Genomic DNA, 13,398 nt, shown 5'->3' with positions numbered 1-13,398 from the left:
AACAGACACAGATTATATACAGAGTAAGTGAGGTGTTGGTCATTTCATGTTTAGATAAAACACATGTAAAAAGAACCCATGCCATATACAGGCCTCCTAGCTAAAAAGAACCCATGCCATATACAGGCCTCCTAGCTAAAAAGAACCCATGCCATATACAGGCCTCCTAGCTAAAAAGGACCCATGCCATATACAGGCCTCCTAGCTAAAAAGAACCCATGCCATATACAGGCCTCCTAGCTAAAAAGAACCCATGCCATATACAGGCCTCTTAGCTAAAAAGAACCCATGCCATATACAGGCCTCTTAGCTAAAAAGAACCCATGCCATATACAGGCCTCCTAGCTAAAAAGAACCCATGCTATATACAGGCCTCCTAGCTAAAAAGAACCCATGCCATATACAGGCCTCCTAGCTAAAAAGAACCCATGCCATATACAGGCCTCCTAGCTAAAAAGAACCCATGCCATATACAGGCCTCCTAGCTAAAAAGAACCCATGCCATATACAGGCCTCCTAGCTAAAAATAACCCATGCTATATTACAGGCCTCTCAGCTAAAAAGAACCCATGCTATATTACAGGCCTCTCAGCTAAAAAGAACCCATGCTATATACAGGGCCACAGACATACACCCAAAATGTAGAGCAATGTTTACTGTATACATTTCATTATACTTATATGTACTTTATATTTCATGTCCTAGTCATATTTTTATATATGGCAAATAAAATATAAATATCTCAAACAACTCAAATGAATAATATGTGATATTATATTTTCAAACAACGTTACTCACCGATCCAAAACAGAATCTTCTCCCTCTAAGAACATAGCCTCAGCTAAAGAGTCAAAAGATTGGTCACTGTCGGTCTCATCTTGTACAATTTCAGTGTCACTTTCTCGACAAATCTCATCAATTACATCGTGTACATCTGTGTACTTTGTCTTGGTCTTCGATTTTAAAGATTTACTTGCCATATTTACTCTTTCAAACTGCTCTCCAAAAGAAATGCTGCGCGTAACCAAAGTTTGTGCGTCCTGAATAATTTTCAATTGAGAATGGCTGTCGATACGCACGGCTTTCCCACAACAGATAGGCTTCTTTGATAGAACCATCACATGGTGTGGTTTACCTGAGCTCATTGGCTATCTAACCAGGTAAATTTCAAGAGGATCAGTGGTAATTGGTCCGAAATACAGTCAATCAATGAAGAACCGATCCAATCAATGGTGCGCAAATAGGTCATTGTTTGCTGCTTTCAAATCACTTCCTTTCGGTCAATATGTCCCAGAAAATAACCATGCGTTGGGGTTGTTCTACTAACAAACAGAGGACTGCATCGACGCCAAACAGGACTTGATAAACGTCAGTTTAGATTGAGTAATTACATCGAACGTTACATCCAAAGTTGGAGGACACGAAATTGACGACACAAGCCATTTACAAAATGTTTAGGTTAGGCTATAGAAATGGATTCTATGAACAAAACAACCCTTTACTGTTTCGTCGTGACCTTTAGTGTTGCCAAAAGAAGAAGATATTCAAAGGTAATTGATACATTTTATTGCTATTTTTGACTTTTGTGAAAAATCTACTTTGCTGTAACTGTACCCAATGTGTTGTCTACTGATCGATAAGCGGATTTGCTGGAAGTTTTTTTGAAATCTGACATGGTGTCTAGATTAGCAAGAGGTTTAGCTTTCATTTGGTGTGCTGCACTTCTGATTTAATTGAAGTTAAATATGTTTAATAGTGACATATTAGGCAATTTCTGTAAACAGTTCCCAAGTGGGAACCAGTGTCCTTGACAGGATTTATTAACCTTGTTCTGAACACCTCCAAAACAAAGGTCATGTGGTTTGGTAAGAAGAATGCCTCTCCTCCCATAGGTGTTAATACAACCTCTGAGGGTTTAGAGCTTGAGATAGTCACCTCATAAAATGATTTGGGGGTATGGCTACATGGTGCACTGTCCTTCTCTCAGCACATATCAAAGCTGCAGGCTAAAGTTATATCTAGACTTGGTTTCCTCTATCGTAATCGCTCCTCTTTCACCCCAGCTGCCAAACTAACCCTGATTCAGATGACCATCCTACCCATGCTAGATTACGGAGACATAATTTAAATATCGGCAGGTAAGGGTGCTCTCGAGCGGCTAGATGTTCTTTACCATTCGGCCATCAGATTTGCCACCAATGCTCCTTATAGGACACATCACTGCATTCTATACTCCTCTGTAAACTAGTCATCTCTGTATACCCGCCGCAAGACCCACTGGTTGATGCTTAATTAGGCCTCACTCCCCCCTATCTGAGATATCTACTGCAGCCCTCATCCTCCAGATACAACACCCGTTCTGCTATTCCCATTCTGTTAAAGGTCCCCAAAGCACACACAGCCCTGGGTCACTCCTCTTTTCAGTTCACTGCAGCTAGCGACTGGAACGAGCTGCAACAAACACTCAAACTGGACAGTTTTATCTCAATCTCTTCATTCAAAGAGTCAATCATGGACACTCTAACTGACAGTTATGGCTGCTTTGTGTGATGTATTGTTGTCTCTACCTTCTTGCCCTTATACTGTTGTCTGTGCCCAATAATGTTTGTACCATGTTTTGTGCTGCTACCATGTTGTGTTGCTACCATGTTGTTGTTATGTTGTGTTGCTAGCATGCTGTGTTGTCATGTGTTGCTGCCTTGCTATATTGTTGTCTTAGGTCTCTCTTTATGTGGTGTTGTGTTGTCTCTTGTCGTGATGTGTGTTTTGTCCTTTTGGAGGCCTTTTGCCTTTTGGTAGGCTGTCATTGTAAATAAGAATTTGTTCTTAACTGACTTGCCTAGTTAAATAAAGGTTAAATAAAAATACAATTGTAGAATTACCCTGCAGTGTGTCAGGATATCCACTAGGTTGAGACATATTGTTAATAATTGAGCTTTGCTCTTTGCTGACGGTCATTTTTATCCTCTTTATTATGTCTACTAGGGTCCATTTGGTCCTCCAGGGGTCCAGGGAACACAAGGGTTCCCAGGAGAGGGTCTACCAGGGCCTAAGGTGAGACACCGTCACTAGCTGTTCATACCACTGAATAGTCTAGCTTGGATATGTTCTGTATGTGTAGGCTATAGTGAGCTGTGCGTGAGATATGACATGTAGGAATCACATATCTTTCTTATTTATACAGTAAAGTGTGTACCTAGCTGATGGCTCAGGGTGTATTTTGTGTTTCAGGGTGACAGGGGTTACGAGGGTCCTAAGGGCACCCGCGGCACCCCGGGTTCAGGGTTGAAAGGTGACAAGGTATGTTGGCCCTAACCCTGACCCTAAACTATCAAAATTGTCTCTCTGATGCCAAGAGGGGGGCCTTTTAAATGTTAATTCCCAGGGGCCGAGACTTGGTAAGTCCGGCCATGCACTGCAGAAGCACTGTATTTTGATATTATGACAGTGTCCCTGATGAAGTTGCTATCATAAAAGGGGCTCAGAAGCAAAAAAAACAACGTTTGGGAACCTCTGCACTAAGGGACTACCGCTTATCCCCTGATTCCTTTAACCTCTGACCTCCAGGGAAACACAGGAGCTCCAGGTTTGCCAGGATTGGTGGGTTTTCCAGGTGCAGGGATCCAAGGAGAAAAGGCAGGCCTATTAAATTATTAAATTGTTTCCACTGTGTTCCACTATTTCAATTTGTATCCAACTGACTTTCTGGTTTGTTTTATCACTCAATTATAAGTAAACTGACCAATCTCTGTCCCTCTCTCTCCTTGCAGGGAGACAGTGGTCCATCTGGATCTTCCGGCCCTCGGGGGCCACCAGGGCTGGGAATAGTCGGCCCAAAGGTGGGTGGAACTAAATATGGTGGTGGGTGACCCTTACTCAAATCCAGACCATGAGGTCCGTACTACTGCTTGTTTTCATTCTTCACCTCTAATCAGGGACTGATCCAGTTGTCTTCTCCACAGGGTGACCAGGGTTTCCCAGGAGAGCATGGACCACAGGGAGAGAGAGGAGTCGGGGAGCCAGGGTCAAAGGTGAGTTAATGGCAAAGGTCCCCAATGAAACATACAACACTGGATATTATGTACATTCACTGTATGTACAGCTGAGATGAGCAGGTGTTGAATGTGAGTGTCTGGTCTTTGGTCTTCTCCAGGGTGAACCAGGACCTGACGGATCTTCTGGGATACCTGGTATACCCGGGGAAGATGGAGCGGTCGGACCTAAGGTAAGCAAGGGGTCAAAGGAGGTCAAAGTTCATTGGGCCCCATTGTATATTTACTAGAGTTTAAAGTAAGGAATTATTTGCTCTAAAGTTTAAGTAATCTTTATTCGTCCAACTGCTTTAAAATGCACACGCAAACGCACAGAGCACAGACATTTGAAATAGTTAATTTGCTAACTTGTTCATTGTCTGCATTTTTATATTCTCCTTGGTGTCTTGAAACAGGGTGAGATTGGTTTACCAGGACTGCGAGGGACAGAGGGTGAGCCTGGGAAAGGAATTCCTGGAGAAAAGGTAGAGTTCTTTTTTTGAAGGTTTTGGATATAAAATGTTTACCCAGACAACCACCCACAGTCCTATAGAAACCTCTGATACTGTTGTGCTGGCATACCTACATACACCTACGTTAAACACAGGATTACCTGCGTCCAGTATAGGAGTCCGACCGATTTATTAAACTCCACCTTAAGCAATACAGGAGAGGACTTCCTGAATGTTCAACCTTCAAAGTACAGGATAGACAAATCTTGCGCTGGGCCTTACACAATTGAGTTGAGTAAGTTTACAGGTCAAAGGGTGTAACAACAGAGAAATCTTCAACATTATCGCCATATTAAACATGCCGTATAGATCAGGCTGGATGAATAAACATTTACTGAAAATTTTCACAAAGTCTTTATCCAATACAACTAGACTCCCTGGCTTCACCTTTGAAAAGCAATTCCAAGCAAGATTATACATCAAAATATAATAAGATATGAATGGCACCTGCATTGGAAACGGAAGTGCAAACACAGTATTGCTGCATTCCAGAGAATCCTGACAGTGTCAGTATCCCAAATAGCACCCGATTTCCTATATAGTGCACTACTTTAGACCATAGCTCTATGGTATGCACATCATAGGTTGGTACATACTTTCTCTATCTTTGTTTCTACATATAATATTTTTGAATGATTTCACTTGTGTGTTTATCTACAGGGTGATCGAGGTGACCGGGGGGTGAGGGGACTACCAGGAACGGCAGGGCCCGTGGGACCTGCAGGAGCCAAGGTATGTTAAAGCCACACTTCTTAGTTTGTGCATAGCCTTAAAAAGTTGTCCCCTGCACTCTCATCGAACAAGGTGTAATTTCGAAATTTGGTTGCCCATCATCAGTTAGCCCATGTCAGCTAACATGTTTTAGATTGGTAAGTTAGTCTAGTGGCCAGATATCTAAACTTGTAGTATACATGGTCAAATTACATCCATTGATCATCAGTTATCATATTAAATACAATCCACCTGTGTGTAATCAAGTCTCCGTATAAATGCACCTGCACTGTGATAGTCTCAGAGGTCTGTTAAAAGCGCAGAGAGCATCATGAAGAACAAGGAACACACCAGGCAGGTCCGAGATACTGTTGTGAAGAAGTTTAAAGCCGGATTTGGATACAAAAAGATTTCCCAAGCTTTAAACATCCCAAGGAGCACTGTGCAAGCGATAATATTGAAATGGAAGGAGTATCAGACCACTGCAAATCTACCAAGACCTGGCCGTCCCTCTAAACTTTCAGCTCATACAAGGAGAAGACTGATCAGAGATGCAGCCAAGAGGCCCATGATCACTCTGGATGAACTGCAGAGATCTACAGCTGAGGTGGGAGACTCTGTCCATAGGACAACAATCAGTCGTATATTGCACAAATCTGGCCTTTATGGAAGAGTGGCAAGAAGAAAGCCATTTCTTAAAGATATCCATAAAAAGTGTTGTTTAAAGTTTGCCACAAGCCACCTGGGAGACACACCAAACATGTGGAAGAAGGTGCTCTGGTCAGATGAAACCAAAATTGAACTTTTTGGCAACAATGCAAAACGTTATGTTTGGCGTAAAAGCAACACAGCTGAACACACCATCCCCACTGTCAAACATGGTGGTGGCAGCATCATGGTTTGGGCCTGCTTTTCTTCAGCAGGGACAGAGAAGATGGTTAAAATTGATGGGAAGATGGATGGAGCCAAATACAGGACTATTCTGGAAGAAAACCTGATGGAGTCTGCAAAAGACCTTAGACTGGGACGGAGATATGTCTTCCAACAAGACAATGATCCAAAACATAAAGCAAAATCTACAATGGAATGGTTCAAAAATAAACATATCCAGGTGTTAGAATGGCCAAGTCAAAGTCCAGACCTGAATCCAATCGAGAATCTGTGGAAAGAACTGAAAACTGCTGTTCACAAATGCTCTCCATCCAACCTCACTGAGCTCGAGCTGTTTTGCAAGGAGGAATGGGAAAACATTTCAGTCTCTCGATGTGCAAAACTGATAGAGACATACCCCAAGCGACTTACAGCTGTAATCGCAGCAAAAGGTGGCGCTACAAAGTATTAACTTAAGGGGGCTGAATAATTTTGCACGCCCAATTTTTCAGTTTTTGATTTGTTAAAAAAGTTTGAAATATCCAATAAATGTCGTTCCACTTCATGATTGTGTCCCACTTGTTGTTGATTCTTCACAAAAAAATACAGTTTTATATCTTTATGTTTGAAGCCTGAAATGTGGCAAAAGGTCGCAAAGTTCAAGGGGGCCGAATACTTTCGCAAGGCACTGCATGTGGCAGGGTCTACAGTCAATCACGGATTACAAAAAGAAAACCGGCCCCGTCACGGACCAGGATGTCTTGCTCCCAGGCAGACTAAATAACTTTTTTGCCCGCTTTGAGGACAAGTGCCACTGACACGGCCCGCAACTAAACTGCAGCCGACGTGAGGAAAACATTTAAACGTGTCAACCCTCGCAAGGCTGCAGGCCCAGACGGCATCCCCAGCCGCGCCCTCAGAGCATGCGCAGACCAGCTGGCTGGTGTGTTTACGGACATATTCAATCAATCGCTATCCCAGTCTGTTGTTCCCACATGCTTCAAGAGTGCCACCATTGTTCCTATTCCCAAAGAAGGCTGAAGTAACTGAGCTAAATGACTACCGCCCCGTAGCACTCACTTCCGTCATCATGAAGTGCTTTGAGAGACTAGTCAAGGACCATATCACCTCCACCCTACCTGACACCCTAGACCCACTCCAATTTGTTTACCTCCCAAATAGGTCCACAGACGATGCAATCTCAACCACACTGCACACTGCCCTAACCCATCTGGACAAGAGGAATACCTATGTGAGAATGCTGTTCATCGACTACAGCTCGGCATTTAACACCATAGTGCCCTCCAAGCTCGTCATCACCCCGCCCTGTGCAACTGGGTACTGGACTTCCTGACGGGCCGCCCCCAGGTGGTGAGGGTAGGCAACAACATTTCCACCCCGCTGATCCTCAACACTGGGGCCCCACAACACCCCCCTATCCACATCGATGGAACAGTAGTGGAGAGGGTAGTAAGTTTTAAGTTCCTTGGCGTACACATCACAGACAAACTGAATTGGTCCACCCACAGAGACAGCATCGTGAAGAAGGCGCAGAAGCGCCTCTTCAACCTCAGGAGGCTGAAGAAATTCGGCTTGTCACCAAAAGCACTCACAAACTTCTACAGATGCACAATCGAGAGCATCCTGTCGGGCTGTATCACCGCCTGGTACGGCAACTGCTCCGCCCACAACCGTAAGACTCTCCAGAGGGTAGTGAGGTCTGCACAACGCATCTACGGGGGCAAACTACCTGCCCTCCAGGACACCTACACCACCCGATGTCACAGGAAGGCCATAAAGATCATCAAGGACAACAACCACCCGAGCCACTGCCTGTTCACCCCGCTATCATCCAGAAGGCGAGGTCAGTACAGGTGCATCAAAGCTGGGACCGAGAGACTGAAAAACAGCTTCTATCTCAAGGCCATCAGACTGTTAAACAGCCACCACTAACATTGAGTGGCTGCTGCCAACACACTGACTCAACTCCAGCCACTTTAATAATGGGAATTGATGGGAAATGATGTAAAATATATCACTAGCCACTTTAAACAATGCTACCTAATATAATGTTTACATACCCTACATTATTCATCTCATATGTATATGTATATACTGTACTCTATATCATCTACTGCATCTTTATGTAATACATGTATCACTAGCCACTTTAACTATGCCACTTTGTTTACATACTCATTTCATATGTATATACTGTACTCAATACCATCTACTGTATCTTGCCTATGCCGCTCTGTACCATCACTCATTCATATATCTTTATGTACATATTCTTTATCCCCTTACACTTGTGTCTATAAGGTAGTAGTTTTGGAATTGTTAGCTAGATTACTTGTTGATTATTACTGCATTGTCGGAACTAGAAGCACAAGCATTTCGCTACACTCGCATTAACATCTGCTAACCATGTGTATGTGACAAATACCATTTTATTTGATTTGATTTTATTTGTACCTCTCTCAACACTCAATCAGGCCCTCTATGCAAACGCTTGCTCAAATTCCAAATATGTGCTCTGTTTCCTCAATGGTTCCCATAAGCATTGACAAGAAGCCAGCAACCATTGTGTTCCATCACTACATTTTACAGCCTGGTCTCATAGACTAGACGGAACTTAGTAAAGTAAATCTGGGGACACTCAAATTAGTATGATATGTTATGTTTGGTATGGTTACAGAAGACAGAAGGTTACTTAAAGCAAAAACAAAAGGAGGATGGTTGGTCGTAGTGGTCGTAGTGGATCGGTCAGTGCATAACGAGAACATCTAGCAACCCAAAGGTTGCGTGTTCGAATCTCATTTAGCATTTTAGCTAATTAGCAACTTTTCAACTACTTAGTACTTTTTAGCTACTTTGCAGCTACTTACGTAACCCTTCCCCTAACCCTAGCCTTAACCCTTTAGCCTAACTCCTAACCCTAACTCCTCGCCTAGCTAATGTTAGCCAGCTAGCTAATGTTATCGTTAGCCACCTAGCCACCCAGCTAACGTTAACCACAACAAATTGGAATTTGTAACATATTAAGTCGGAACATATTATACTAACTGGATGATGGACATCCCCAAATTAATACATACCATACGAAACGTAACATATCGTACTATACCGAACAAAAATATAAATAAAGTGTTGGTCCCAGGTTTGATGAGCTGAAATTAAAGTTTTCAGAAATGTTCCATTTGCACAAAGAGCTTACAGTGGGGCAAAAAAGTATTTAGTCAGCCACCAATTGTGCAAGTTCCCCCACTTAAAAAGATGAGAGAGGCCTGTAATTTTCATCATAGGTACACTTCAACTATGACAGACAAAATTAGAGAAAAAAAATCCAGAAAATCACACTGTAGGATTTTTAATGAATTTATTGGCAAATTATGGTGGAAAATAAGTATTTGGTCACCTACAAACAAGCAAGATTTCTGGCTCTCACAGACCTGTAACTTCTTCTTTAAGAGGCTCCTCTGTCCTCCACTCGTTACCTGTATTAATGGCACCTGTTTGAACTTGTTATCAGTATAAAAGACACCTTTACACAACCTCAAACAGTCACACTCCAAACTCCACTACGGCCAAGACCAAAGAGCTGTCAAAGGACACCAGAAACAAATTTGTAGACCTGCACCAGGCTGGGAAGACTGAATCTGCAATAGGTAAGCAGCTTGGTTTGAAGAAATCAACTGTGGGAGCAATTATTAGACCACTGATAATCTGATAACCACTGATTATCTCCCTCAATCTGGGCAAGATCTCGCCCCATGGGGTCAAAATGATCACAAGAACGGTGAGCAAAAATCCCAGAATGACCTGCAGAGAGCTGGGACCAAAGTAACAAAGCCTACCATCAGTAACACACTATGCCGCCAGGGACTCAAATCCTGCAGTGCCAGACGCCTGCTTAAGCCAGTACATGTCCAGGCCTGTCTGAAGCTAGAGAGCATTTGGATGATCCAGAAGAAGATTGGGAGAATGTTATATGGTCAGATGAAACCAAAATATAACTTTTTGGTAAAAACTCAACTCGTCGTGTTTGGAGGACTAAGAACACCATACCTACTGTGAAGCATGGGGGTGGAAACATCATGCTTTGGGGCTGTTTTTCTGCAAAGGGACCAGGACGACTGATCTGTGTAAAGGAAATAATGAATGGGGCCATGTATCGTGAGATTTTGAGTGAAAACCTCCTTCCATCAAGCAAGGGCATTGAAGATTAAACGTGGCTGGGTCTTTCAGCATGACAATGATCCCAAACACACCGCCCGGGCAACGAAGGAGTGGCTTCGTAAGAAGCATTTCAAGGTCCTGGAGTGGCCTAGCCAGTCTCCAGATCTCAACCCCATAGAAAATCTTTGGAGGGAGTTGAAAGTCTGTGTTGCCCAGCAACAGCCCCAAAACATCACTGTTCTAGAGGAGATCTGCATGGAGGAATGGGCTAAATTACCAGCAACAGTGTGTGAAAACCTTGTGAAGACTTACAGAAAACGTTTGACCTCTGTCATTGCCCACAAAGGGTACATAACAAAGTATTGAGATAAACTTTTGTTATTGACCAAATACTTATTTTCCACCATAATTGGCAAATACATTTTTTTTCTCATTTTGTCTGTCATAGTTGAAGTGTACCTATGATGAAAATTACAGGCCTCTCTCATCTTTTTAAGTGGGAGAACTTGCACAATTGGTGGCTGACTAAATACTTTTTTGCCCCACTGTATTTCTATCACATTTTGTGCACAAAGTTGTCTACTTTGTGCACAATGTTAGTCTTTGCTTGGTAAAGCCCCGCCTTATCTCAGCTCACTGGTCACCATAGCAACACACACCCGTAGCACGCACTCCAGCAGGTACATTGCACTGGTCATCCCCAAAGCCAACACTTCCTTTGGCCTCCTTTCCTTCCAGTTCTCTGCTGCCAATGACTGGAACGAATTGCAAAAATCTCTGAAGCTGGAGTCTTATATCTCCCTCTCTAACTTTAAGCATCAGCTGTCTGAGCAGCTTACCGATCACTGTACCTGTACAATCTGTAAATAGCACATCCGACTACCTCATCCCCATAATTTGACTTACCCTCTTGCTCTTTTGTACCCATATCTCTACTTGCACATCATCATCTGCACATCTATCTCCAGTATTAATGCTAAATTGTAATTATTTTCGCCTCTAGGGCATATTTATTGACTACCTCCCTACTCTTCTACATTTGCACACACTGTACATAGATTTTTCTATTTTTCTTTTGTGTTATTGACTGTACGTTTGTTTATGTGTAACTCTGTGTCGTTGTTTTTGTCGCACTGCTTTGCTTTATCTTGGCCAGGTCGCAACTTGTTCTCAACTGGCCTACCTGGTTAAATAAAGGTGAAATAAAGAAATGACATCGCTGTAGTGATCAGTTCTCCTTTGCCAAGATAATCCATCCACCTGACAGGTGTGGCATATCAAGAAGCTGATTAAAAGCCATGATCATTACACAGTTGCACCTTGTGCTGGGGACAATAAAATTACACTAAAATGTACAGTTTTGTCACACAACTCAATGCCACAGATGTCTCAAGTTTTTAGTGAGCGTACAATTAGCATGCTGACTGCAGAAATGTCCACCACTACTATAAGCCACTTCCAACGTTGTTTTTTTGGCTGTATGTCCAACCGGCCTCACAAACGCAGAACACATTTGCAACCACGCCAGCCCAGGACCTCCACATCCGACTTCTTCACATGTGGGATTGTCTGAGACCAGCCACCCAGACAGCTGATGAAACTGAGGAGTATTTCTGTCTGTGATAAAGCCCTTTTGTGGGGAAAAACTGATTCTGATTATCTGGGCCTCGCTCCACATTGGGTGCACCCATGCCCAGTCATGTGAAATCCATAGATTAGGGCCTAATTTATTTATTTAAATTGACTGATTTCCTTATATGAACTCTAAGTCAGTAAAATCGTTGAAATTGTTGCATGTTGCGTTTATATTTTTGTTCAGTATATCTGGGGTGTCTCGGATTTACGTACAAAATAATATGAAATACTCTCAGACCTGGTTGCATTTTAGTGTCATCAATTCGCATCAAGTCACTTCCTTACAATGCAGTTTGTTTTACTATCAGTGTTTGCCTTCATGGCATAATCCTCAGATTTCAAAGCACACAGACGGCAGGTTTCCTAGTGTTTAGAGCGTTGGCCTAGTAACCGAAAGGTTGCAAGATCGAATCCCCGAGCTGACATGGTAAAAATCTGTTGTTCTGCCCCTGAACAAGGCAGTTAACCCACTGTTCTTAGGCCGTCATTGAAAATATGAATTTGTTCTTAACTAACTTGCCTAGTTAAATAAAGATATTTTTTTAAAGAAGTATTGCTTATGTTACTTGACAAACTATTTGAGTTACTACTTTATTGGGGCTGTTATATGAAATTGTTTGATTAAGGATAAAGAAGACAGATGAACAGTATTCTTTATAACGACACCAGTAAGCTCTCCCACCCATAACTGTATTTTACATCTCTTTTAGGCTTGTTTACCCTATGAGAGGTATTTTTTAACAAAACATTTATCGTGACAATATCAGTAAACTCCCATTAGGCTCCTTTACAGTAGATTTGGCTCATAATATGAGATGTGGATTTTGACTGCTGGTTCAACATATCAGCGGGACAGGTCGTGTGTGTTTGCTGTAGTTACCTGGCTATTGTTTGTTTGTCATCCGTGAGGTTCACGGTGTCATGTATCTCACGTCTCTGTTCTTCTGTTCAGGGAGAGCCTGGCAGTTTTGGAATGATGGGTCTACCAGGTCCTCCTGGCAGGGGCCTACCTGGGTCAAAGGTAAATGGTAAACACACACACACACACACACACAGCATAGTGTCTTAAAAATATCAGCTCTTGACCTGTGTTGGAAACCATGGTCCCCTGCGTGTGCCATAAGCCCGGTAAACTAAAGCCTAGCCATTAACTCTAGGAACTAATTCAAGTCTTCAGGTCTCAGATAAAGTGACTACTGAGTAACACACCCATGCATGTAATGCTCTGTCATACACAGCACTAAAACCGTATGGTCCACATTGACAGGGTGACCTTGGACCAGTGGGGCAGTCTGGGCCTGTAGGAGACCCTGGAGTGGGCATCGCTGGGTCGAAGGTAACCTCAACGGACAGTTAGAACAAGGCCTAGCTTTATTACATTATTGCCAAGGTTTTGGCAGCAAGCTAGTACTACAATGACACATATTTTTCTGTGTGTGTGTGTGTGTGTTTCTCTCCCA

The 13,398-nt window shown here is 42.8% G+C and overlaps 1 protein-coding gene across 2 annotated transcripts in view; it reads left to right on the top strand.

Annotated features, from left to right (window-relative positions):
- LOC110496842 (collagen alpha-1(XXVIII) chain) overlaps positions 1–13,398 on the top strand; it is a 38,087-nt gene that overhangs the window by 15,647 nt on the left and 9,042 nt on the right. For both annotated transcript variants that reach the window (XM_036953015.1, XM_036953016.1), the window contains 10 exons: positions 2,986–3,054; positions 3,232–3,300; positions 3,568–3,636; positions 3,771–3,839; positions 3,963–4,031; positions 4,154–4,225; positions 4,448–4,516; positions 5,204–5,275; positions 12,891–12,959; positions 13,206–13,274. In XM_036953015.1, coding sequence (XP_036808910.1) covers positions 2,986–3,054; positions 3,232–3,300; positions 3,568–3,636; positions 3,771–3,839; positions 3,963–4,031; positions 4,154–4,225; positions 4,448–4,516; positions 5,204–5,275; positions 12,891–12,959; positions 13,206–13,274 — 696 coding nt within the window. The remainder of the gene's footprint in view (positions 1–2,985; positions 3,055–3,231; positions 3,301–3,567; positions 3,637–3,770; positions 3,840–3,962; positions 4,032–4,153; positions 4,226–4,447; positions 4,517–5,203; positions 5,276–12,890; positions 12,960–13,205; positions 13,275–13,398) is intronic.

This window comes from Oncorhynchus mykiss, chromosome 18, assembly GCF_013265735.2.
Source record: "Oncorhynchus mykiss isolate Arlee chromosome 18, USDA_OmykA_1.1, whole genome shotgun sequence".
Taxonomy (NCBI): domain Eukaryota; kingdom Metazoa; phylum Chordata; class Actinopteri; order Salmoniformes; family Salmonidae; genus Oncorhynchus; species Oncorhynchus mykiss.
This window is presented reverse-complemented; position numbering and strand designations above follow the sequence as displayed.